The 27,766-nt window shown below is 38.5% G+C and overlaps 2 protein-coding genes across 9 annotated transcripts in view; one reads left to right on the top strand and one right to left on the bottom strand.

Moving 5' to 3' along the window:
- supt20 (SPT20 homolog, SAGA complex component) overlaps positions 1–400 on the top strand; it is a 62,704-nt gene extending 62,304 nt beyond the window's left edge. For 2 of the 8 annotated variants that reach the window (XM_063054360.1, XM_063054356.1), the window contains one exon: positions 108–366. In XM_063054360.1, coding sequence (XP_062910430.1) covers positions 108–205 — 98 coding nt within the window. In that variant the 3' untranslated portion in view covers positions 206–366. Of the gene's footprint in view, positions 1–104 lie in introns of all 8 variants that reach the window. The other 6 variants (XM_063054359.1, XM_063054354.1, XM_063054353.1 and 3 more) reach the window with 5 other exon arrangements.
- exosc8 (exosome component 8) lies at positions 281–27,716 on the bottom strand. The gene is made up of 11 exons (XM_063054361.1): positions 27,695–27,716; positions 24,852–24,888; positions 24,579–24,642; positions 16,350–16,423; positions 11,242–11,287; positions 8,402–8,507; positions 8,218–8,263; positions 5,274–5,370; positions 4,336–4,456; positions 1,906–2,012; positions 281–603 (listed from the first exon to the last, which is right to left on the bottom strand). Exons 1-11 carry the CDS (start codon positions 27,709–27,711, stop codon positions 434–436), a joined length of 885 nt encoding a protein of 294 aa, XP_062910431.1. The 5' UTR covers positions 27,712–27,716; the 3' UTR covers positions 281–433.
- Positions 27,717–27,766: the final 50 nt, after the last annotated feature.

The raw sequence follows: 27,766 nt of genomic DNA, 5'->3' as shown, positions 1-27,766 counted from the left end.
AACTGAATCATTTTATTGACGTTGAGATTCCAGTTTGACTCATTTGAAGATTTTTCTTGAAGTCTTATAATTATGGTCATCTGTTCCCCTTTCTTTCCTGACAGCAGTTGCGATACTTGCAGCATCAAATGGCTATAGCAGTTCAAATTCGACAACAACAGCAGCAGCAGCGTCAGCAGTATTCAAGCAGCCAGTCAAAAAATAAGAGGAAAAGAGGGACTCCAACTCCACCAAAATCATGAACCATTTCATGGTTTTACCTTTAATGCTGCTTCTGGAATTTACCTTTTGTGGTGGTGAATGTTTTTTAATTATTTTTAAAACGAAACTCATCCATGGTGTATATAGTATAATCTTTTGTTCCAGTAAGAATCATTTTCTGAACTTGAGTTTAAAAACATGTATATATTTATTGATTTGAAAAAAATTTGGTTTATTGTACAGTCAAACTTTCACTTGCAGGTTTAACTATTCTCTCTTTCGCATTTATAATGGGTGTTACACTCTTTATCACTTCAGTGAGCAGCTTATGAACTTCTCTGTGTCTTGTTTGTGCACGAACAATGCAGTCCTGAAGTTTTTCACTAGAGAGAACACTTCCTCCTCCATGTGGAAAAGAAAAAGATAATTTGCAACAAAGTCAGGTTCATATGTTTTTGATGTGGAAAACATCCAAAGAATGACATTTGTTGGATATTTTAAAATCAATTTTATTTAATGACGAAATGGAATTGGATACTTTAACTGCAAATATTTGAAAAGTGGTTTGGAGACCTAACCAATGCTGAAAATCTGAAAAGATCATGTATAGATTTAAATATGATCAATAATTATGCAATACAACTGGACTATTATTGAGACATTTTCAAGTCAAGATTTCCAATGCTTAAAAGTAATTGCACTTGAGTGAATAAAAAAAATTCTAAAACCTTGATTCAAAAACATAGTCCTATTAGTCAAAGCCTAGGTTTTCTTATTGCAAATAACATTGCTGTCTGTTAGTTTTAATGGACTTTAAACAGTATGAAATTTTCAAACAGTTCAAAAGTACAAGAATGAACTGGGGAATGAGGGGGACACAGCAAGAAAGACAATGAAAGAAGATTAATCTTTGAGCCCACCAGTGACTAGGGATAGCAGGTAAGTGGATAAATGGGATTAAGAAGATAGATGTAGGGAGAATGATCCTGATATTTCTGCTCCGGATCAATTGATAAAGGAACGTGGAAAAGTAAGCTCCTGGATTGTGCTTTATGAAATTAGAGAAAATTTCTCCGGTATAAAATAATGCTGTTAATGTCAGTTTCCTGGAGGATAGTGTTGAAATATTTTATGAAGTCTAAAAGCATCATGAGTTAGATGGGATACAAAATCATGTCTGAGAGATGCTAATCACAGGTGGAACATAGATTTTGGTAATTGAAAATGAGAAGAGTTCCAATAAGGATCAACTGATATACAGAAATCAGAAGTCATTACTTTCAAACTGAGCATGTGATACTTAAATAGCTCAGGTCATGGAAAAATTACCTTTGTCACTTTTATTCCTTTAAGAAAAACAATGTTTGTCAATGCTCATTAATTTTTATTTTAAAACAGATACAAAGCACTTCTTTAATTGTTCAGCTGATACTTCCATTAGCTGCTATCTCAATTGTATTTTGTGATAATAAGTCTTAATTTTAAGATTCTAACCAGAATCATGTCCTTTCCCTAATGCCACGCTATAATTTCATGCTCTTCGATAAATGGTTCCGTCGTCAGTAAAGATCAATTAATGGACCAAGACAGCCATTGACATGTGAAAGTATTTTTCATCAACTGTAAAGAGACCAGATCAAAATATCCAACAAAAGTCTCTGCCAAATTGACTACTTACTGAAACTAACACTTGTATAAACACACCTGGTTTATGTACAGCACAAAGTCTGTCCTCTTCATCAATTACTATTGTAACCATCCCCGATGACAGGGCCTCCTCCTCAGCCGTAGGATCTACAATAAATATTGTGCTTTAATGAAAAAAAAGAGAAAAAGTTTTCAGAAGACAGTTCAAATCAAGTGAGCCATTTCTATACTATCAAGTTATAAATGATAGTATACAGTAATATTACAAATTTATACCTTTGTGGATCATGTAAACAACAGTGCCTTGAAAGTAATATGCATGTTAAAATATTCGTTATACTTATAAACGTGTTCACCAAACAGTAAAATAACATGTTATAATACCACTCATAATTGTCTTATAGTACAATAGCATATCCTGAGTGTATCCAACACATCAGTATACCAGTAAGCACAAGTGTGGACTTTTGGAGGGGGTTGGGGGGTGATGGGTGAGAACCAACTACTTTAGTAACACAAGATATTGTGATCTTTTGTGTTTGTTTTCTACTAATATTACTAAAAGAAATTAATATCTTTCAACATTCTTTCAAGTGGCAAATCCTGAAGTCTTTTTCCTTCATTTATACAGCAGTTGTTTTTAATAAAATCCATAGTAATGGAAGACAGGATTATATGTTATGTTGGACACTGACCATTCATCTCTAGGACCCAGATCACTCTTTTAAATAAAGGGAACTCAGACTATTATCCATAAAACCTCAACCCATTTTCTGATTTAAATAATGAAAACAAAATACGATTTTTAAATCTCACCACTAGAAGAACCTAACAGGTTATAAACTGATAATATGAAGGATTGCAATGCCTGTTTACACTGGGTGTAAAAAAAAATAGCTACACACAAACACAATAATTCTTATCTAAGGTAACCTTCAATACAACAGTTTCCTTCATAACCAGCATATTTTTCTATTGGTATTCGTATTGTTGAATCAATTTATTGAATGGGCATTTATTGCACAGCCCTCATTGTCCCTGATGATAAGGTGGAGGTAAGCCATCTTCTTGAATAAGTAAAATACTTTTGATGAAGGTGCCCCCGCATTTTTGTTGAATGGGGCTGTTTCAAGACTTAGATCTAGCAGCAATGAAGAAACAACGATGCATTTCCTCAGCAGAAGAGTTGATGGAAAGGTTCCAGTGGCGGTGTTCCCAAGCGGCTGGTGCCCTTTTCCTTTCTGGTAGTAAAAGGCTAGGATGTGGGAGGTGGTGTTGCAGTAGTTCTGCCAGGTAACCACAATACATGTTATACTGCAGCCAATAAATCAGTGGCAAATAGATAATGTTTAGGGTTATGAATGGAAGGGCAATTAAACAGATTGTTTTGCCTGATTGGTGCAGGACAGCTTATGTTGGACCACCACATGTCCAAGCAACAGGAACGTATTCTTTCATACTAATATCCTCTACGTAGTGAAGAGACTTTTGGGAGTTTGCAAGTGAGTAATTTATTACAGGATACTCAGTCTCAGAACAATTTGTAGCCACCGTCTTTCCTACAGTTTTGCAAAATTAAATTTCTGCCCAATGAAGACTCTTGAGGAGTACTCAGCAATGCTGTTAAATAACAAGGATAGGGTAGGTGGTATGTATAGTATATTAATTATGAAAGAAAATATAGCAGGTAGTCCAAAGCCTTAGAGATTACTTTTGAAATCATTACTTGTCAAGAAAATAAATTCAATTGATTTGCATGCAACATGGTACCATATGATAACTGGCTCGGATGAGGGAGGCACAAAAGCAATTATTGTGGAAGAATCCCTGCTCCTCTAATTTGTGCCATGTTAAAATTTACTTGACATGGATGTCGCTTTGGTTTAAGCTGCATACATTAGCAAACAATTTTGCACTAGTTTCAATAGATCTAGTTTTGCACTTGTAGTGTAGTTTGAACTCCCAACTTTGATTCAGTAGCATGTTTATAACTAATCTGCTCAATCGAATTATATTACTATATTAAACTCCAAATTAGAGTAAAATCTTACCAAAATTAAAACAATGTAATTTTCACTATTTTCTAACTCTTATTCCTCCTGCCTTCCATTTCAAGCATTTCAAAGTAAAAGAAAAAACTCTGTGCAAATCATGCAGAGTAAATTAATAAAATTAACTGAGATCAGCAGATTAAAAAATGCTAAAGTCAAAGGAACCAGCATAAAAAAAACTGCACATGCATATCTAAAAATGGTCAGTACTTAAACCCAAATGAATATTACCAAATTTGATAGAAAAAGTGTAATTAGCTAACACAAAGTGCTTGCAGATGTAAGGCTCAACATAGCCACCAACAAGGCCAAAGGTACAGTGATTTATGTTGATAGTGCAATAGTCTGCCCATTTATTCAATAGGAAATAAAGTGCTACAACTACTCATAAGAGAATACATAACTTTGTGTAAAATACTCTAACAACCAAACTCACTTATCAAAAATGGCAAAAGATGTAGCAACTGGGTTCTTTCTGATGTTCAGCTGATTTTTCTGGTTCATGTTAACTTCTGCCAAACCTGTTTCTTCATTGATCGACACTGAAGGCAACTGGACTGGGGTGGGGGGAGTGGAGGGAAAGATTAACAATCAATCATGTAAAATAGGAATTATTTAATGGTGAATAACATCCTATTTAATTACATGGCAGTTAGTGTAAACTGTCTACAACGAAATATTCCCATTGCTACATTGCCATATTGATCTAAGCTATTCTCTAAAAGCAACAATACAGTATAAATCTTCTGCTAACTGACCAATTTGTTAACCACTGACAGTTTGCAGCAGAGAATTCCACCTCCAAACCGACAAAGGCAAAAGTAAATATTCAGCTGCTCTCAAGAATTAATGAATGGGCTGGGGAAGTTTAAATCTTTAATAAAAGAAGGGAAAAAAAAATCACAGAATGGGAGTGCAGACACAGCATGCACAGAAAACACGACAGCAATACACGACTCATAAGCCCTACTTAAGCAGAATTTCAATCCTCTGGGAAAGGAATCATTTCCCAATTGTCATAAGTGGCTAACTACACCAAGCATAACAGCTTCATAACATAATGTGGCTTTGTAAAACAAAATAATTTTGCAGAGATACTCAGCTGCAGCTTTGAGTTGAATTATAGTACATAAAAGTGAATGTTTCTATTTGCATTTTACATACACTGACATACTGCACATTACACAACAGTATTATACAGAATCTTGCACAAGATAGTACTAAAGGGGGTGGGGGTTGCAAATTCAGGTGTTACAGTCAGGGTGTGGATATTCAGTACATCAGGTCCTACATCTGAATGAACTCCCAAACTGCACAGCACATTGCAGAAGAAAATGAAGTATGTCTATAAATTTTGTCATTAGGAATGCTCACCATTTTTCAGTGCTGCTAACAGTGCTGTTAAACAGGTATCCAGCAAGTTTCCATCATAATCTAAGCACATCATGTCGCAATATAAAACCCATGCAAGCTAGAACAAAATAAATACATCAAAACTCAGGTTATTTTTTTTCCAAAGCTTTCTATAGGCCCCCTTACATCACCTGTGGTCTAATTAAATCGCATACGGAGTTTCTTTTTTCTGATTACTATCTAGTAAATCCTAGTGAATAACAAATCCTGGATATAATACCACTCCAACTAAATACCCTTCATAAATAATCAGTGCTTGAGTAAGATATTCTAAAGGTAAATGCCATAGTATTATTGCCCCACTGGCATGTCAACCAACAATCTACAGAAACATTATCTTGCTGAGAAAAAACAATATGCAGAAAATTATACAGAGTCTTTGACCTGAAACATTAATCTTGTTTCCCTTTCCACAGATGCTGCTGGTTCTGTTGAGTGTTACCACATTTTTGTTTTAATTTGAGAAATAGTTAACATTATCAGGTTGATGACCTTTTATCTTCAGAAAGGTCAATGACTTAAAACCTCATCTCTTCTTTATCATACATGCTATATGATTTTACTATTTCCAGCATCTGTAGGTATTTATGATTGGATCTCCAAAAAGACATTTGAAATACCTCACACAAATAATGTGTGCACAAAAACACTAGTTTCTGGGAACTTGTGCCTTAATTTAAAAAAGAAACTCAATTTCCTCATACAAACAAGGGATGATAGACCCTCAATGTAAGTATGATAATTATTACAAGGAGTGAAACAATGGAGATGACAGTTCCCTATCTACACAATCTTGGCAACTATCTTGAAATTGAACCAACCTTTGTGCCATGTTTAACAAGCACCAAGGACTCCTGTCAAATCTAATTCATACCTCCACGCCTTGCATCAACTCACCTGTCACTGAAACTCTCATACATGTTTTTGTATTTCCTTCACAGAGACCATTTCAATGCATTCCTCTTCACTTACCTAACTCGTTATATTTTCCATAAACATAAAATCCTAGCCACATACATCCTAAATTGCTCCATGTCTAGTTCACTATTCACATGTGTTCATTAACCCACAGTGGATCTTGTTAAGCAATAGCTGAAAAGGCCATCAGTTTTTATTTCCGATCACTCACTGGTCTTGTCATTTTCTAACTGGGTCTCTAAATCTCTTCCAGTATTAGAATTTATCCAAATAATTCACCTCCTCAAATTCTGGACTTCAGCACATCCCCAAATAAAATCATTCCACTATTGGAAGCCTATTGAGACACAAAACTCAGAAATATTCTCCCCAAACCCTCTCTGCTTTGCTATCTTCCATTTAAAAGCTTCTTGATAGCATTCCAATAGAACATTATTGGACACTTGATGCATTAAAACAGTACGCGCTAAGTAAATACAAACAGTTGTTATAATAAATTTGCATCTTTCTAAAGCTTCTTTATCCAAATTATTCCCCTCTAATCTACAACATTACCACCTAAGCCAAATAAATGTTTGTCTATTGCTGAGAGATCTCAGGAAGATTTTAGTCTCAAACAACCACTTTAAGATATGGAAACTTATTTATTTATTGAGAGAGACAGTGCATAACCAGCCCTTTAGGCCACACTGCCCAGCAACCACCAACAATCCACTAACCTAATCACAGGACAATTTACAATGGCCAATTAACCTGCCCAGTACGTCCGGACTGTGGGAGAAAACCACAGTACCTGCAGAAAGCACACATCCACAGGGAGGACGTACAGAAACTTCTTAAACAGGACCCTGGGATTGAACTCCAAACTCTGACGCCTCTGCCTGTAACAGCATCACACTAATCGCTACACTACCGTGCCACCCCTATTGAGCACAAGATCCATCCTCAGTCCAATGAAGCATCAAAATTCAACACAAAGATTAAAGCATATTAACCAAAAGAAAAGCAGTACACTAAGAGTTTTATGATTGCAACAGAACAGCATCTGACCTAACCTATCCTGTAACCAAAATTTTTGTTAAATCTGAAGAACTATATATGCTTAATCCCACACTTAACAATTACTGTAAAGTGGTTTGAGATATCCTTACAACAAGAAACCAATGAATGTCTTCCAGAATAGCTGCTAAAAATATATATAAATAATGCTCTTTCAATATTTTCAAACTTTATCTGGCTCAAATTAGGGCTGAAATTCAATTGGGCTAGTCTCTGTTAATAAAAAGCAGGATACACAATCCTAGTTCTTTTAGGTCTTTGGGCTCATCTACATAAATTGGCTGAGCAACAGGTGCCAATCACTGCACCACACCAATCCATTTGAATTAGCTTTGTTGCTGAGATTTATTGGCAGTAATATGTAGAGTTGTACAGGTGGAGCACTCTAAACTATCGAAGGCTTTCCTTTATTCTGTGCCTCACCTCCAGTGAGCTACCTCAGGTTCAGTTGCTTAAAATCCTGAACAATGGGGTGGAGCACAGAATCCACCCAATTCTAATCAATTTAATTGGAATCCTAAAATCAGCATTGGCACTCCAACTGAGAAAATGCAGGATGCCTGATGCAAAGTTTAGCATTAACACTGCACGGCAAAAAGTTGCCTATTTCTCGGTTAACGCATTTTTAGGGAGGATAATTATGAGACACAGCAACCACGAATTCACCTCAACTCCAGTCAAATAAATTTTTATTTTAAAAATCTGGCAAAACGTAATCGGCTCCTTTTTCTGACTTTTTTTAAAAATTTGAAAGCTGGCAATCAGAGTATTCTTATTCTGAAAAATATTTATATTATTCCATGTTATTCAGAATAAGAGCATACATTTAAGTTTAAATAGTTGGCTATTTTACTTCAAACACTAGCAAATTAAATGAAATTATGAAAATTTTTATTTCAGAAATACACATACTAATAATTTTTCTTACCTTTCCTTTCTCAATACAGAGATCCTCCTTCTGTATAATTTGAGAACTAAATTTAAAAGAAGCAAAAGCATGATTGAATTGCTTCAATGAATTTTAGTTTGCCATAATGCTATACATTTACCAGATGTTAATCACAATAGAAAAGTTAATTTGAAAAATTAGCAGGTAAAATTAGAAGACTTACTTTTCTATGACATCAAAAATAAACTGACTTGCAGCTTGTGCTTGTTCCCCAGGAGGGCCTGGCCGAAACCTTGAAGAACATAAGGGTGGTAAATCCACATTTGGTACTGTAATGAAAAGCAGAAGTGCTCTTTATTTAGGTTCACTAACATAGTGAACACAAAATTATTCTGATTAAAAAAGGATAGCAGTATTTCATTAAGTCACAAGCAGTGAGGGGGGAAAGAGGTCAAAATTAAGATAAAAGATGAACTTCTGTTGTTTTTGAAGCTTCTTATCACTAGCTGAAGGCATCATAAAGAAATCCACAGCCAACAAATTATTTCTGAAGTGCATCGCTATTCATATCCAGTCAAAACTTCAATGGAGAAACCCACTGATAGTGCTAGTGATCGAGTAATGAATACTGGAAAATAAAGGAACTCCCTGCTCTTCAGATAATGCATTCCTTAATAGGGTTACATCAAATTCATTCAATATCTCATCTCAGTGTTGGAGTGCCTGACAATGTACGTTTGTAAGATTCCCTCAATACTATACTGAATCTTCAGCCTAAACCAGAAGCTCAACTCCAGAATCACAACTGTCAGTCTCAGTACAACAAAAATAAGATTTCATGAACTGGCCTTGGTAACTCTGTATATGAAAGAAATTAATACAAAAAAATACAATTTCCTACCAAATAGGCACATAGGGATCAAGCTCATACAGATTTTATTTTAAAATCTGTATGTTTCAGTTGCCCAACCAATATACCAAAGAAATCCTCACAGAATCTGAATCAAACTCAGAAATACAGGTTCGCAATCCCTTATCCGAAATCCTTGGAGCCAGTTGCATTTCGGAATTCAGAATCTTTCAGATTTCAGATCCCCCCCCCCCCCCATACCAAAAAACACATATGCTCAAGTCCCTTATTTAACCTGTCTCAGTGCAGTGGACTTTAGGACCTGGTGGCGCACCAAACCTACGCACATCCTCCCGCATACTTTAAATCATCTCTAGATTATTTGTAATACCTAATACAATGTAAATGCTATGTAAATAGTTGTTATACTGTATTGTTTAGGGAATAATGACAAGAAAAAGATTTTATTTCCAAAAAACACATTCAATAAAACAAAAATATACAGCTTCAAACAAATCGAATCAAACACATGGTAAATGACTTATTGGAATAAATGTAGAAGGTCACCGTCACTATAAAACTTAAGTAACTTGTCTTTCTGTTTATTTAAATCATATACAGTGGTAGTTCCAACACTATTTTCTTCAGTAAGACTCCACACAGACACACCACGATCAAGCTTCTGCAATAACTCCACTTTCTGCATTATTGATAATGATAGATGCTTCCTTCTCTTTTTCCTCATTGTTACCCATAGGGGTATCTGCAGCTCCTTTTGACATTTTCACAGTGAAATTAAACAAAGTCAACAGTGAACACAAAATATCAGTGGACAGCAAATGCACGTGTAACCAGTACGAGCGCTGAGCCACAAATGACGGCTGGCGGCCTCTGCTAGTGCTGCCACGTCACACCTGAGTGACGTCAGCTGTTGGCGAAAAAAACTTCAGCTTTTGGAGCTTTTTGGATTTCAGAATTTTGGATAAAGGAATATGCACCTGTATAACTAATGGTTAAATATAAATAATGCAATCTGTTAAATTCACAATCAGAATCAGGTCTATTATCACTGGCATGTCGTGAAATTTGTTAACTTAGCAGCAGCAGTTCAATGTAATACATAATATAGAAGAAAATAATAATAAATAAATCAATTAGAGTATACATACATTGAAGATAAAGTATCATGCAAAAAAACAGAAATAATATATTTAAAAAGTGAGGTAGTGTTCACGTGTAGAAATACAAAAACTAAAGGCTATTCAGGACCTCAAAACTTTTATTTGAAATTAAATTAGATCATGGCGGATCAGAACCAAAGCTAATGAGCTGCCACGGCTACATTTTCATTAAAACACCTATCCTACCTATTTTTAAGTATTTCAGTGGACCTAGAATTCACAACCTCATGGACAGGAATTGTTTCAGGTTGTTGCTGTTTTTTTGTGTAATGGATTATTACTATCTAACAGTTATAACCTTAATATCTTACCTCCTTACTCTGTACTCCTCCAAAGTAGGTAAAGTCTCAGTAACTCTCCTATCCAACCCTTTTGCCTTTAGAAATATCATAATTACATTTATCTAGGTTTAGACAAATGTTTTTATAACTACCCCAGTGCATATCCCTAGCTTCCTAATACATTTCGTGACCTTCCTTGCCCAAAATTAAGCATAACAAGTCTTTCAATCAGTGTACCATTCTTCAAAGATTTGAACATATAAATCTTTTGTCCCTCCACAGCTCTTAGTCTCCTGGCTGAGGTTTATGATTTGACACGTTCCCCACAATAAACCTTTTCTATCATTGTTTTGGCCATTTACTCAGTAGGTTGATGGCCTTTTATTGTGCAAATTACGTTCTGAAAGTTTATTTCCAGTTTTGTTAAAGATGTAGAATTCCAGTTGTCATTTTGTAGACACCGCTATCAATTAAAAAACAAATTAAGCTAAACAGAACTGTGCAAAAGGCAAAGTATTTTTAACCAGCTAACTCATATTGAGAATTATACCTGTACTGCAAAATTAATCATTCATTGCCAACCATTCTATGTACCGTCAATTCATTGTCTCCATCAATGTCACAATAAAGCATCAGGCTTAATCATTTTGCAAGAATAAGATACCGCCTAAGAATGAAGTACCAAGCTTTGATATACCATTGCAATGTTTCAGACTGAACTACGAATTGATTTTTTACACCATTAACTTACCTACATACCCTTTATTTGGAGCATCCACTGTTGGTGCTGCAAATTCCTGTAAAATAAAAGTAATTTTAATTTAATACAACGTATTGTTCTATGTGGATTAAGATAGTGCAATATTGCTGCAAAACCTAGGCTAAATTGATGAGGTCAAAACAGATTTACAATTTGATGCAATTAGAATGTGTTTAGCATTCAGTTCTCAGACCTTATAAAAACCATAGAAAAACTACAGCACAGAAACAGGCCTTTTGGCCCTTCTTGGCTGTGCCGAACCATTTTCTGCCTAGTCCCACTGACCTGCACATGGATCATATCCCTCCATACACCTCCCATCCATGTATCTATCCAATTTATTCTCAAATGTTAAAAAAGAACCCACATTTACCACCTCATCTGGCAGTTCATTCCACACTCCCACCACTCTGTGTGAAGAAGCCCCCCCCCCATGTTCCCTTTAAACCTTTCCCCCTTCACCCTTAACCCATGTCCTCTGGTTTTTCTCTCCCCTTGCCTAGCGGAAAAAGCCTGCTTGCATTCACTCTATCTATACCCATCATACTTTTATACACCTCTATCAAATCTCCCCTCATTCTTCTACACTCCAGGGAATAAAGCCCTAACCTATTCAACCTTTCTCTGTAACTGAGTTTCTCAAGTCCCGGCAACATCCTTGTAAACCTTCTCTGCACTCTTTCAACCTTATTAATATCCTTCCTGTAATTTGGTGACCAAAACTGAACACAATACTCCAGATTCAGCCTCACCAATGCCTTATACAACTTCATCATAACATTCCAGCTCTTATACTCAATACTTTGATTAATAAAGGCCAATGTACCAAAAGCTCTCTTTACGACCCTATCTACATGTGACGCCACTTTTAGGGAATTTTGTATCTGTATTCCCAGATCCCTCTGTTCCACTGCACTCCTCAGTGCCTTACCATTTACCCTGTATGTTCTACCTTGGTTTGTCCTTCCAAAGTGCAATACCTCACACTTGTCTGTATTAAACTCCATCTGCCATTTTTCAGCCCATTTTTCCAGCTGGTCCAAATCCCTCTGCAAGCTTTGAAAACCCCCCTCACTGTCCACTACACAGAACATAGAACAGTACAGCACATTACAGGCCCTTCAGCCCACAATGTTGTGCTGACTCTCAAATCCTGCCTCCCATATAACCCCCCACCTTAAATTCCTCCATATACCTGTCTAGTAGTCTCTTAAACTTCACGAGTGCATCTGCCTCCACCACTGACTCAGGCAGTGCATTCCACACACCAACCACTCTCTGAGTAAAAAACCTTCCTCTAATATCCCCCTTGAACTTCCCACCCCTTACCTTAAAGCCATGTCCTCTTGTATTGAGCAGTGGTTCCCTGGGGAAGAGGCGCTGGCTATCCACTCTATCTATTCCTCTTATTATCTTGTACACCTCTATCATGTCTCCTCTCATCCTCCTGCTTTCCAAAGAGTAAAGCCCTAGCTCCCTTAATCTCTGATCATAATGCATACTCTCTAAACCAGGCAGCATCCTGGTAAATCTCCTCTGTACCCTTTCCAATGCTTCCACATCCCTCCTATAGTGAGGCGACCAGAACTGGACACAGTGCTCCAATTGTGGCATAGCCAGAGTTTTATAGGGCTGCATCATTACATCGCGACTCTTAAAACTCTATCCCTCAACTTATGAAAGCTAACACCCCATAAGATTTCTTAACTACCCTATCTACCTATGAGGTAAGTTTCAGGGATCTGTGGACATGTACCCCCAGATCCCCCTGCTCCTCCACACTACCAAGTATCCTGCCATTTACTTTGTACTCTGCCTTGGAGTTTGTCCTTCCAAAGTGTACCACCTCACACTTCTCTGGGTTGAACTCCATCTGCCACTTCTCAGCCCACTTCTGCATTCTATCAATGTCTCTCTGCAATCTTCAACAATCCTCTACACTATCTACAACACCACCAATCTTTGTGTCGTCTGCAAACTTGCCAACCCACCCCTCTACCCCCACATCTAGGTCGTTAATAAAAATCACGAAAAGTAGAGGTCTCTGAACAGATCCTTGTGGGACACCACTGGTCACAATCCTCCAATCCGAATGTACTCCCTCCACCATGAACCCCTGACTTGTGCAGGCAAGCCAATTCTGAATCCACCTGGCCAAACTTCCCTGGATGCCATGCCATCGAACTTTCTGAATAAGCCTACCGTGTGGAACCTTGTCAAGTGCCTTGTAAAATCCATATAGATCACATGCACTGCAGTACCCTCATCTATATGCCTGGTCACCTCCTCAAAGAACTCTATCAGGCTTGTTAGACACGCTCTGCCCTTCACAAAGCCATGCTGACTGTCCCTGATCAGACCCTGATCTCTAAATGCCTATAGTTCCTATCTCTAAGAATCTTTTCCAACAGCTTTCCCACCACAGACGTAAGGCTCACTGGTCTATAATTACCTGGACTATCCCTACTTTTTGTCCACTACACCTCCAATCTTTGTATCATCAGCAAATTTGCTGATCCAATTTACCACATTATCATCCAGATCATTGATATAGATGACAAATAACAATGGACCCAGCACTGATCCCTGTGGCACACCACTAGTCACAGGCCTCCACTCTGAGAAGCAATCCTCTACTACCACCCTTTGGCTTCTTCCATTGAGCCAATGTCTAACCCAATTTACTACCTCTCCATGTATACCTAGCGACTGAATTTTCGTTAACTAACCTCCCATGCGGGACCTTGTCAAAGGCCTTACTGAAGTCCATGTAGACAACATCCACTGCCTTCCCTTCATCCACTTTCCTGGTAACCTCCTCAAAAAGCTCCAATAGATTGGTCAAACATGACCTACCACGCACAAAGCCATGTTGACTCTCCCTAATAAGTCCCTGTCTATCCAAATGCTTGTAGATTCTGTCTCTTAGTACTCCCTCCAATAACTTACCCACTACCGACGTCAAATTTACCGGCCTAAAATTTCCCGGATTACTTTTCCATCATTTTTTAAACAACGGAACACCATGAGCCATTCTCCAGTCCTCCAGCACTTCACCCGTAAACATCGACATTTTAAATATATCTGCCAGGGCCCCTGCAATTTCAACATTAGTCTCCTTCAAGGTCTGAGGGAATACCCTGTTAGGTCCTGGGGATTTATCCACTTTAATTTGCCTCAAGATAGCAAGCACCTCCTCCTTTTCAATCTGTACAGTTTCCATGATCTCACTCCTTGTTTCCCTTAATTCCATAGACTTCATGCCAGTTTCCTTAGTACATACAGACGCAAAAAACCCATTTAAGATCTCCCCCATTTCTTTTGGTTCTGCACATAGCCGACCACTCTGATCTTCAAGAGGACCAATTTTATCCCTTACAATCCTTTTACTCTTAATACTCCTGTAAAAGCTCTTTGGATTATCCTTCACTTTGACTGCCAAGGCAACCTCATGTTTTCTTTTAGCCCTCCTGATTTCCTTAAGTATTTTCTTGCACTTTTTATACTCCTCAAGCACATTATTTACTCCCTGTTTGCTATACATGTCATACAACTCTCTCTTCTTCTTTATCAGAGTTGCAATATCCCTTGAGAACCAAGGTTCTTTATTCCTATTCACCTTGCCTTTAATCCTGACAGGAACATACAAGCTCTGCACTCTCAAAATTTCTCCTTTGAAGGCTTCCCACTTACCGATCACATCCTTGCCAGAGACAAACCTGTCCCAATCCACGCTTTTTAGATCCTTTCTCATTTCTTCAAATTTGGCCTTCTTCCAGTTTAGAACCTCAACCCAAGGACCAGATCTATCTTTATCCATGATGAAGTTGAAACTAATGGTGTTACGATCACTGGAACCAAAGTGCTCCCCTACACACACTTCCATCACTTGTCCTAACTCGTTTCCTAACAGGAGATCTAATATTGCATCCCCTCTAGTTGGTACCTCTATATATTGATTTAGAAAACTTTCCTGAACACATTTTACAAACTCTAAACCATCTAGACCCCTAACAGTATGGGAGTCCCAATCAATATGTGGAAAATTAAAATCCCCTACCACCACAACTTTATGTTTCCTGCAGTTGCCTGCTATCTCTCTGCAGATTTGCTCCTCCAATTCTCGCTGACTATTGGGTGGTCTGTAATACAACCCCACGAATGTGGCCATACCTTTCCTGTTTCTCAGCTCCACCCATAAGGACTCAGTAGACAAGCCCTCTAATCTGTCCTGCCTGAGCACTGCTGTAACATTTTCCCTGACAAGCAATGCTACCCCCCACCTTTCATTCCTCTGCCTCTATCACATCTGAAACATCTGAACCCTGGAATATTAAGCTGCCAGTCCTGCCCCTCTTGTAGCCAAGTTTCACTCATTGCTATAACATCATAATTCTACGTGTCAATCCACACCCTCAACTCGTCTGCCTTCCCCACAATACTCCTAGCATTCCAAATATATACACCTCAGAAGATTTTTACCACCACTCACAACCTTTCTATATGCGGCTTTGCTTGAACTTTTAACATCATTTATTTTCACCCCAGCCCCACTGACAGCTCTAGCACTCTGGTTCCCATCCCCCTGCAAATCTAGTTTAAAGCCTCCCCAATAGCACTAACAAACCTCCCTGAAAGTATATTGGTCCCCTTGTAGTTCAAGTGTAACCCGTCTCTCTTGTACAGGTCCCACCTGCCCCAGAAGAGGTCCCAATGATCCTGAAATCTGAAACCCTGCCCCCTACACCAGTTCCTCAGCCACTTGTTCATCCTCCAGAGCATCCTATTCTTACCCTCACTGGCACGTAGCACAGGTAGCAATCCCTGGATTACCACCTTCGAGGTCCTGCTTTTCAACTTCCATTCTGCATTTCACTTTCCTTTTTATGTTGGGATAACAGATTTTTCAGTATTTTGTTTAGAAACATAACCTGTAAGCCATTACATGTATCATCTCCTCCAATCCAAGAAGCAAATTGTATTTATTGGCCAAATGGAGACCAAACAGTGACTAGGCAAACACTCAGACACTTCACCCCTCAAAGTTAATCTCAAAAACATACGGGTTATAAGTGAAAAGCCAAATACAGAAATCTCACCACTTTAATACCACAAACTACTGTCGTATTCCCCAACTTCACCAATGCAGATCCATCCGCAGTTGTAATTGAACCTGAAATAAAGTCAGAAAACCAACATTTTCAAACACATTTTGGAAAAGATTTTGCCATTTAAGAAAATAGTAAATAAGTAAAAATGTACTGCCACGTACTATAACCAGATAACCATCTAACAATTACCGCACGGAAACAGGCCATCTCGGCCCTTCTAGTCCATGCCGAACTCTTACTCTCACCTAGTTCCACTGACCTGCACTCGGTCCATAACCCTCCATTCCCTTCCTGTCCATATATCTATCCAATTTAACTTTAAACAACAACACCAAACTTGCCTCAACCACTTCTGCTGGAAGCTCGTTCCACACAGCTACCACTCTCTGAGTAAAGAAGTTCCCCCTCATGTTACCCCTAAACTTTTGCCCTTTAACTCTCAACTCATGTCCTCTTGTTTGAATCTCCCCCACTCTCAATGGAAAAAGCCTATCCACGTCAACTCTATCAATCCCCCTCATAATTTCAAACACCTCTATCAAGTCCCCTCTCAACCTTCTACGCTCCAAAGAATAAAGACCTAACTTGTTCAACCTTTCTCTGTAACTTAGGAGATGAAACCCAGGCAACATTTTAGTAAACCTCCACTGTACTTTCTCAATTTTATTGACATCTTTCCTATAATTCAGTGACCAGAACTGTACACAGTACTCCAAATTTGGTCTTACCAATGCCTTATACAATTTCAACATTACATCCCATCTCCTATACTCAATGCTCTGATTAATAGAGGCCAGCATACCAAAAGCTTTCTTCACCACCCTATCCACATGAGATTCCACCTTCAGGGAACTATGTACCATTATTCCTAGATCCCTCTCTTCTACAGCATTCTTCAACGCCCTACCATTTACCATGTAAGTCCTATTTTGATTAGTCCTACCAAAATGTAGCACCTCACATTTTTCAGCATTAAACTCCATTTGCCATCTTTCAGCCCACTTTTCTAACTGGTCTAAATCTCTCTGCAAGCTTTGAAAACCTACTTCATTATCCACAACTCCACCTATCTTAGTATCATCTGCATACTTACTAATCCAATTTACCACCCCATCATCCATAGCATTAATATATATGACGAACAACATTGGACCCAGTACAGATCCCTGAGGCACACTGCTACACACCCTCCTCCAATCTGACACACAGTTACCCACCAGTACTCTCTGGCATCTCCCATCCAGCCACTGCTGAATCCATTTTACTACTTCAATATTAATGCCTAACGATTGAACCTTCCTAACTAACCTTCCATGTGGAACCTGGTCAAAGGCCTCAATGAAGTCCATATAGACAACATCCACCACTTTACCCTCAACTTTCCTAGTAACCTCATCAAAAAATTCAATAAGATTTGCCAAACATGACCTTGCACGCACAAATCCATGTTGACTGTTCCTAATCAGACCCTGTCTATCCAGATAATTATATATACCATCTCTAAGAATACTTTCCATCAATTTACCCACCACTGACGTCAAACTCACAGGCCGATAATTGCCAGGTTTACTCTTAGAACCCTTTTTAAACAATGGAACCACATGAGCAATACGTCAATCCTCCGGCACCATCCCCGTTTCTAATGACATTTGAAATATTTCTGTCAGAGCCCCTGCTATTTCCACACTAACTTCCCTCAAGGTCCTAGGGAATATCTTGTCCGGACCCGGAGACTTATCCACTTTTATATTCCTTAAAAGGGCCAGTACTTCCTCTTCTTTAACTGTCATACTTTCCATAACTACCCTTCTTGTTTCCTTTACCTTACACAATTCAATATCCTTCTCCTTAGTGAATACCGAAGAAATTGTTCAAAATCTCCCCCATCTCTTTTGGCTCTGCACATAGCCGTCCACTCTGATTCTCTAAGGGACCAATTTTATCCCTCACTATCCTTTTGCTAGTTATATAACTGTAGAAACTCTTGGGATTTATTTTCACCTTACTTGCTAAAGCTGCCTCGTATCTTCTTTTAGCTTTTCTAATTTCTTTCTTAAGATTCTTTTTACATTCTTTATATTCCTCAAGCACCTCATTAACTCCAAGCTGCCTATATCTATTGTAAATCCCTCTCTTTTTCCGAACCAAGTTTCCTATATCCCTTGAATACCATGGCTCTCTCAAACTTTTAACCTTTCCTTTCAACCTAACAAGAACATAAAGATCCTGTACCCTCAAAATTTCGCCTTTAAATGACCTCCATTTCTCTATTACATCCTTCCCATAAAACAAATTGTCTCAATTTACTCCTTCTAAATTCTCTCGCATCTCCTCAAAGTTAGCCTTTCTCCAATCAAAAATCTTAACCCTGGGTCCAGTCCTATCCTTCTCCATAGTTATATTGAAACTAATGGTATTGTGATCACTGGACCCGAAGTGCTCCCCAACACACATCTCCGTCACCTGCCCTATCTCATTCCCTAACAGGAGAACCAACACTGGCCCTTCTCTAGTTGGTACCTCTATGTATTGCTGCAAAAAACTATCTTGCACACATTTGACAAACTCCAAACCAACCAGCCCTTTTACAGAATGGGCTTCCTAGTCTATGTGTGAAAAATTAAAATCTCCCACAATCACAACCTTGTGCTTACTACAAATATTTGCTATCTCCTTACAAATTTGCTCCTCCGGTTCTCAGTCCCCATTAGGTGGTCTATAATACACCCCTATATTAATTTAATGTAATTTAATGCCATCTTGAAGGAAGTCCATTACAAAATTTATTATGTCAAAAATAAATCAGTCAGTGGAGCTTTGTCTTAGGTAATGCAAGTATAATGTAATCATGGTAATATAGTCTTGTGTATCATGGTAATATAAATCTAATTATAACAATTGTACACTTTGTACTATTATATGTTCAAACACTGGGGTCTGTCAAAGTTTTAATAGAAGTTAAAATCACAATAGTAAATAAGCTAATTAATATATTTACTAAACTTTAAATTTGCCCATTTCACTGCATGCGTTGCAACCTGTCTTTCTAAGCTTTTACATTCTAAGAAAATATTCTAATGAGAACAGTCAGGCATTACATCAATGAACAAAAGAGAGATTCCTTTGGGGGGGGGGATTCTAAAAACCTCGAAAAAAAGAGTAGTTTTTATGAAGGGTTCTGAAAGCCCTTAATATTATTTGACTACTAGTGTTCAATTATTATGATGAGCAATTTAAATATGGAACAATTATACTTGCAATTTTATGTTCTTAAAGTAGTTATTTAGCAAATGCATTATTGATAATCTTGCAAAAGTTCCAAATTTTTGAATAGCCCCTATTGTGAATAAGGTATCACTGTTCAGAAATGAAAGAAAATGAGAAACTAGGGAACCACTGAAGAGTGAGCTTGACCTCAATTTCTGTGAAAATACTGGAATCCATGATAGTAGTAAAAGCACTTAGTAGATCATAATATGATTAATCATACTAACAAGGTTTATTCAAGTGAAAGAATGCTTTACAATTTAGTATAACTTTTTCTTTGGAGTGTAACTGGAAATCTTCCCCAAGTTCTAGAGGGGTTCTGTTCCTGTGAATTGTAATGCAGGCAGTCTGTAAGCTAGAAATGTGGCTGCAAATCAAGTTCTTAGACAACAGAAGATGAAAACAACCCAAAAGTAGCAAGCAAATGCACCACCCCCACAGACTTCCAAATACCCATTTGCATGTATGAGCTATACACAAGTCTGGCGTTCTTGGGAAGGGCTTGTTGTACCATAGATAATGGAGAAATCAATAAAATAATCTGAAGGCATTTTTTTTTTTAAATACCTACTCAAAAGGTTATTGCACGAATAAAGGATTATTTGGCTTGGGAATAATATACAGTTAAATGAGCAGAGCAATGGTTAGAGGATTGAATTAATATACAGTTCTGACCAGTACAAGAAAGATGTAAAGAGCAGAGGAAATTCTATAACCATGAGAAAAGATTGGATGATGGGGGTTACTTTCCATGGAACAGAAGACGCTGAATAGGGACTTAACTGAGGTGCATAATGAAGAACCTGAATAGAATAACTAACAAGATTCTATTTTCCTCAACAGGGGTGAAAAAAACTGCCATAGATTTAAAGAAACTGCAGAAAAATTAGAGGAAATTAGATGAGGAAACCCCTCCCCCAAAGTGGTAGAGTGTCTGAAAGGGTGGTAGAGGCAGTAATGCTCTTCAAATTTGAAGAGTGTCTGGAAAAATACTTCAAGAACTATGGCCTAATTGCCAGATGCTGAGATGAAGTAAAGTAGTTCTTTTTCATCCTGCACAGAGATAATAGATTGAATAGTCTCCTTCTCTATCTGGAGGACAGCAAAACACATGTCAGGCTGCTGTTTTATCAATTAGTATTAATCAACAAGCTACAAAACCTGGTCCTCTGTACTTCCCTCTGCAACTGAATTGGGAGACCACAATCACTATCAAACAAGAGAAAATCTGTCGATGCCGGAAATCCAAGCAACACACACAAAATACTGGAGGAACTCAGCAGGCCAGGCAGCATCTATGGAAAAGAGTACAGTCGATGTTTCGAGCCAAGACCCTTCAGCAGAACTGGAGAAAAAAAGATGAGCAGTAGAGTGAAAAGGGAGGGGGAAGGAGAAACACAAGGTGATAGGTGAAACCAGGAGAGGGAGAAGTGAAGTAAAGAGCTGGGAAGTTGATTGGTGAAAGGGATACAGGGCTGGAGAAGGGGGAGTCCGACAGGAGAGGACAGAAGGCCATGGAAGAAAGAAAGGGGGGAGGAGCACCAGAGGGATGCAACAGGCAGGCAAGGACATAAAATGAGAGATGGAAAGGCAGTGGGGGGCGGGGAGGGGAGTCATTACCAGAAGTTCGAGAAATCGATGTTCATGCCATCAGGTTGGAGGCTACCCAGACGAAATACAAGGTATTGTTCCTCCAACCTGAGTGTGGCCTCATCACGACAGTGGATGGCCGCTGGGAGATCCCACATTTTCTGGCGGATGGAGCGTAGATGCTCAGCTAAGCAGTCTCACATCTAATCAGACTACCTACATTTTCATCCAAATAATAAACATACCTTAGTAGCCACTTCAGAAGTTAAACTGTATACTTACTTGTTAATAAATATCTAATCGGCCAATCATGTGGCAGCAACTCCATGCGTAAAAGCATGCAGACATGGAGAAGGAATGTGATCTAAGTGACTTTGACAGTGGAATGAGGCTGGGTGGTTTGAGCATCTCAGAAACTGCTCAGCTGAGATTTTCATACAGTCTCCACAGTTTACAGAGAATGTTGTGAAAAGCATCTAGTGAGCAGTGATCTGTGGATGCAAAAGCCTTATTAATAAGACTGATCAGAGGACAATAGCCAGACTGGTTCGAGCTGACAGGAAGGTGACAGCAACTTAAATAACCATGCATTGCAACAATGATGTGCAGAAGAGCATCTCTGAATGCACAGTACTTTGAACCTTGAAGTGGATGGGCAACGGAGGCAGAAGACCACAACGGGTTCCACTCCTGTTTGTAATAAAGTGGCCATTGAGTGTATGTTACAAGCACTATTGGTCACAGGCCTCATCAGAAAAACATCAACTGTCTTCTGTGACCAAGATAATTTTGGATCGCATCTAGCTTAATTAACTGGACCAGTCGACCATGAGAAACCTCAAGGTACTGAAGTCCATATAGACAACTGTTCTACACTCATCATCCTTTTTGTCATTTCTTTAAAAAACGCAAATTCGTGAGGCAGGACTTCCCACACACACTTCATGCTTTCCCAAATGCAAATAAATCTTGTCCCTCAGAATCTTCTCCAATAATTTCCCTATCACTGACATAAGGATTTTGGCCTATAATTTCTTGGTTGGTCCCCATTAGGCTTCATAAAGGAACAACAACAGCTATTCTCCATTCTCCTAATATGTTGCCCATGGCTAAAGAGGATACAAAAATCTCTGTTAAGGCTCTAGAAGTCTTCTTTGTTTCCCTCAGTATCTTGAGATATAGATCCCATCAGGCCCTGCGATCTGGACAATCTTATTGCTTTCTGTCCAAATCATCCAACACTACCTCCTTCTAAGTATGTACATGCCCTCAACATATCCCTTTCTAATCTCACAATCATCCATGTCCTTCTCCTTGGTGAATACCCATGCAAGGTACTCATTTAGGACCTCACCCACTTCCCCAGCACACTTATACATATTTCCTGCTTTGTCCATGAGTAGATCTACTATTTCCCTCACTACCCTCTTGTTCCTAACGTACATGTAAAATGCCATGGGATTCTCTTTTTAGATCCTTTTTTTGGGCTAAAAAGGACCACTCATGGGCCTCCTAATGTCTTGTTCAATTACTTCCTGATGCCATTATATTCCTCCAGGGCCTTGTCTGATTAAAGTTTTCTAAATCTTACCATATGTTTCCTTTTTCTTTTTGACTAAAATCTCATTATCTAAGGCTCCTGAATATTGCCATCCCTCTCTTTCATCCTCACAGGAACATGCTGGCCTAATAAACTGGCCTTTGAAAGGCTCCCAAATGTCAGAAGTGGACTTATCCTCAAGCAGCTGCCTTTCTTTATCACTACTTTCTCCAATTCCTGCCTAGTATGTACCCCAGTTTAGTACTGTCACCCAAAGCTTAGCCTTATCCTTCTCTGTAACTATCTTAAGACTGGTGGAATTATGGACGCTGTTCTCAAAATGCTCTCACTGAAACATCAATAAACTGGCTAGGTTCATTCCCCATTATAAGACCTAGTATAGTTCTACTTTTAATTGGACTATCGACACATTGTTTCAAGAAACCCTCCTGGATGTATGTACTCAACACATTTTGCCCCATCTAAGCCTTTGGCATTAAGAGAGTGCCAATCAATATTTGGGAGTTATATATTTTAAAAAAACGCTCAATAAACAGTAATCACGTGCTAAAGTAAATAAAGCTATTTTTAATTTCCTTAGATCAAATTAATTTAAATCTGTGCATGTTAATAGCTTGAATATTTGTATATGTCAAAGACATATTGATGTAGTCATAAAGAAGGCAAGACAGTGGCTATACTTTATTAGGAGTTTGAAGCGATTCAGCATGTCAACAAATACACTCAAAAACTTCTATAGATGTACCGTGCAGAGCATTCTGACAGGCTGCATCACTGTCTGGTATGGAGGGGCTACTGCACAGGACCAAAAGAAACTGCAGAAGGCCGTAAATCTAGTCAGCTCCATCTTGGGCACTAGCTTACAAAGTACCCAGGACATCTTTAGGAAGCAGTGTCTCAGAAAGGCAGCATCCATTATTAAAGACTTCCAGCACCCAGGGCATGCACTTTTCTCACTGTTACCATCAGGTAGGAGATACAGAAACCTGAAGGCACACAGTCAGCGATTCAGAAACAGCTTCTTCTCCTCTGCCATCCAATTCCTAAATGGACTTTGAAGCTTTGGACCCTACCTCACTTTTTTAATATACAGTTTTGCACATTTTTTTAATAATCTATTCAATATACATAATTGATTTACTTGTTTATTTATGTTTTATTTTATTTATTATTCTCTCTCTGATAAATTATGTATTGCATTGAGCTGCTGCTGCTAAGTTAACAAATTTCACGTCACATGCCAGTGATAATAAACCTGATTCTAATTTCCACCAACATTCAACTTCAGTATTATCTTCTTCAGCAGTGAGCTTCAGGTGGGCCACAGCTGTTGCTAAAGCCAATCTAGGAGTACAGCCGACCCTTTTCACTCAGGAGCTCTGTGCTAAACTGTACCTTGACAATTACTATGCTGGAAGAAGCTGATGAGTAGAGAGGCTGGGCTACACACTGGTCAGTGGAAGATACACTCAGTGGAATACACTGAACTTGAAATTTATGGGATTTTGTGATGTGAGACTTAGCCTCTACAATTAGACATGTTTCTACGAAAAGTCTCGAAGACCTGTCTAATGGGTTCAATAGTACGAGTTTTTTGATTCCTCCTAATGACTTCACTAGTAATTTGGAGCAATTTCATTTAATTATCCGGAAATTATCAGGATTATTTTCCCCAAGCTGTAGCATAGAACATTTTGCAAAAAAATTGTCTTTAAGAAATGAATATACAAAGTTCCTCCAGTTTACAATTTTATTTCAGTGAAATTTTGCAAATGAATCAAGTAAGTGAAAATTCTCACCTATATTGAGCGTTGTTGTTCTGAATTCACCCAATTCCCTTCCATCAGGTCGACAATTTTCTTTCTAACAAACATGCAATTTTTTTAGTAAGTCTGTTTTGTATCAAAATTCATAGTATAAAAGCAGTATCTAGAAACCTTGTGGAACTAATCCACAGTTCTTAAGGGTATATTTATGTATTTTATCACGAATTGTACATGCAGCTATCAAAGAAGATATAAAATTTTCACAAGTTACTTGCTAGAGATTAAACAGTGGGGTGGGAAACTTACCAGGAATTTTCTGTAGTATTCCAAGGGTTCTACCGTTCTAGTCAAAGGATAAAAAAAAAGTAGGCCACTTGTTGTGTCTAAGTATTAAATTACATTCTACAACACAACAATGTTCATTAGTAACATTTTATACATTCACAGCTTCCTTAAGAAAAAGGAGCAGAATTTGGTCATTCAGTCTATCATGTCTGTTCATTATCTTTTACTATTAATTCATCATTTTAAACTTACTTGAGAACTTTACTAGGTGTATGTGTGTACACATAATTCTTAAAGCCTAACATAAACAATTTTTTATCCTTATACAATACTCATTTGCTAACCAAAAGTCATGAAATAGCTTTAATATATATAGATTCTGTTTAAACATTCCATTAGTGGGCAAATAAGTACTAAACAGACATTCATCCATTTCATTTAATGCACAATCTGTATCATGGTACCAGTAACAATCAGACAACATTACAAATCAGGGTGGCACTGTAGTATAGCAGTTAGCACAGCACCAGTGATCACGGACTGGGGTTCAATTCCTGACTGTCTGTTAGGAGTTTGTACATTCTCCCCGTCACTGTGTTAGTTTCCTGCAGGTGCTCCAGTTTCCTCCCATATTCCAGACACAAGGGTTAGTAAGTTGTGGGCACGCTACATTGCTGCCAAAAGCAAGCACTAACAGGCTGCCCCCAGCACATTCTCAGACTGTTGGTCATTGACGCAAACTATGCATATCACTGTATGTTTCGATGTACATGCAACAAACAAAACTAATCTTCAATAAAGCTAATCTTTTTGTATTGCAGATCAGGTGTCTGCTTTTCAGTTCAATCCCCCAGTATGAGCTTAAGCTTTCAATCATCCATCTTCCGGACAACAAATACAATAACTCTCCCTCCATCATTCATTGTATACATCATAGTCTTTCCAAAGTGTATCTGCTCACATTTATCAGCATTAAATTACATCTGCCATAGTCTACCTACCTTCCCCGCTGATCATTGTCGAGCCTAAGATGATCCTTCTCTTTAGTAACAACACAATTTCACAAGTCATTTGCAAACTTACTAATCAATCTCCAATATTCATACCTAAACTGCAATAAGTGCATACTATTGGTCATAACTTTCCAATTACACCCTCTGCATCCTATTACCAAGTCAGCTTTGAATCCAATTTGCCAACCTGCCTGAATCCTATTGGACTCTAATGTTTGTACCAGTTTTAGTGTAAGATCTTAGCAAATTTAATATCAAAAAACGGTAGACTACAGAATACTTTCATCAGTCGGAAGATCTAAACAATTGGTCAAGCAGGCTCACTACCGAACAAAGCCATAGAGACATCCAACAGGGAAACAGGATCTACAGCTCACTACTGCACTGACCAGCAACCATCCATTTATACTAATCCTACACTAAACTCAGTCTTTATTCTCTTTGTGTTCTCATGCTATCTCTGATTAATTCCTGCTATGGAAATAGGCACTTCAGTCCACTGAGTACACGTTAACCATTGAGCACAAATTTAAACCAATTCCATTTTATTCTCCCTGCATTATCATCATCTTGTTCAAATTCCTTCATTCACCCTCAGCTTAGGGTAATTTTTCAATGCCCAATTAACCAACCAAGCCACACATCTTTGGGATACATAAAGAAACTACAGCACCAGAGGAAACACACGTTGTCACAAGAACAATGTGCAAACTCAAGACAGTACAGGAGATAAAGTCTGAGCTTGTATTGCTGGACCCTGCAGGACAGCAGTTCCACTGTGCCATCCAAGCTACACTACTGTTCCAATACTTCTCACCAACAGAACTTCAGCAACAAGGATGGAACATGTTGAAATAAATACAAAGATTTTCCCTCTGCAGCGCTGTTATCTAATCAGAACAGTGAGTTTCATTTGTTTAACAAAAGGAAAAACTTCCAAGGCAAAAGTTTCATTCATTCTCCATGTGAAAAGCTGCCATTCTTGTTCCAGACTAAAACAACAGGATTTCTTCAATAGTGGAGAAAGTTAGGACCTGCATCTGTGGTTTGCTAAATTGAACATCACCACAAACCTGCTTAAACTACGAAGGAGGATGCGGGATTTTGACATTGATAATTCCCTTCCTTCCCAGAGTCCCTCCAGCAGGTTGCCAGTTACTTTTAAACCATCAAGGTAGGCACAAGGTCAGTGACAGACCACCCTCTCAAACCAGGTTTAGCAATGAAAGTGTAAACTGATGAAAGCAAAGAGGTCAGACATCATCTATGCAGACCGAAAGAGTTAACATTTCAAATTGATGATCTCTCCGGTCAAAAAAAATTATCAAAGTACATATATGTTACCATATACAACCCTGAGATTCGTTTTCTTGCGGGCATACTCAGTAAATCCAAGAACCAAAAAAGAATCAATGAAAGACCGCATCCAAAAGGGCGGACAAACAACAAAGTGCAAAAGACAACAAACTTGTAAATACAAAAGGGAAAAAAGGAAATAGTAATAAATAAGCAATAAAAATCGAGAACATGGAGTCCTTGACCTGAACTATTAACTTATTTACTCCTTTCCACAGATGCCCCTAACCAGATTCCCAGCAACTGTACTCTTTGGGGCATTAGTTACACCGAGCCAGGACCCCTAGAACCCCACACAGACCCTTCGGGACCCCCGTCTCACTCTCCGCACAAACCCCTCAGGAAACAATCCCCTAATCCCCGCAAGATCCCCACTCCCCGCCAAAACCATCGGAACAACACCCCCTACTCCCCGCGCAGTACCATTCGGGACACCACCCCACCAAAATCCCTTCAAAACCCCCCTCCCGTCCCAACAACAACCGAAGCACCCACTTGAATCCAGCCGCCATCTTGCGCTCACCACACGTGAGACCAACTCATCGCTCCACCCCGCGCTGCATATTC

Source organism: Mobula hypostoma, chromosome 7, assembly GCF_963921235.1.
Source record: "Mobula hypostoma chromosome 7, sMobHyp1.1, whole genome shotgun sequence".
Classification (NCBI taxonomy): Eukaryota; Metazoa; Chordata; class Chondrichthyes; order Myliobatiformes; family Myliobatidae; genus Mobula; species Mobula hypostoma.
Note: the sequence above shows the minus strand (reverse complement) of the source record. Positions and strands in the feature narration are given on the sequence as shown.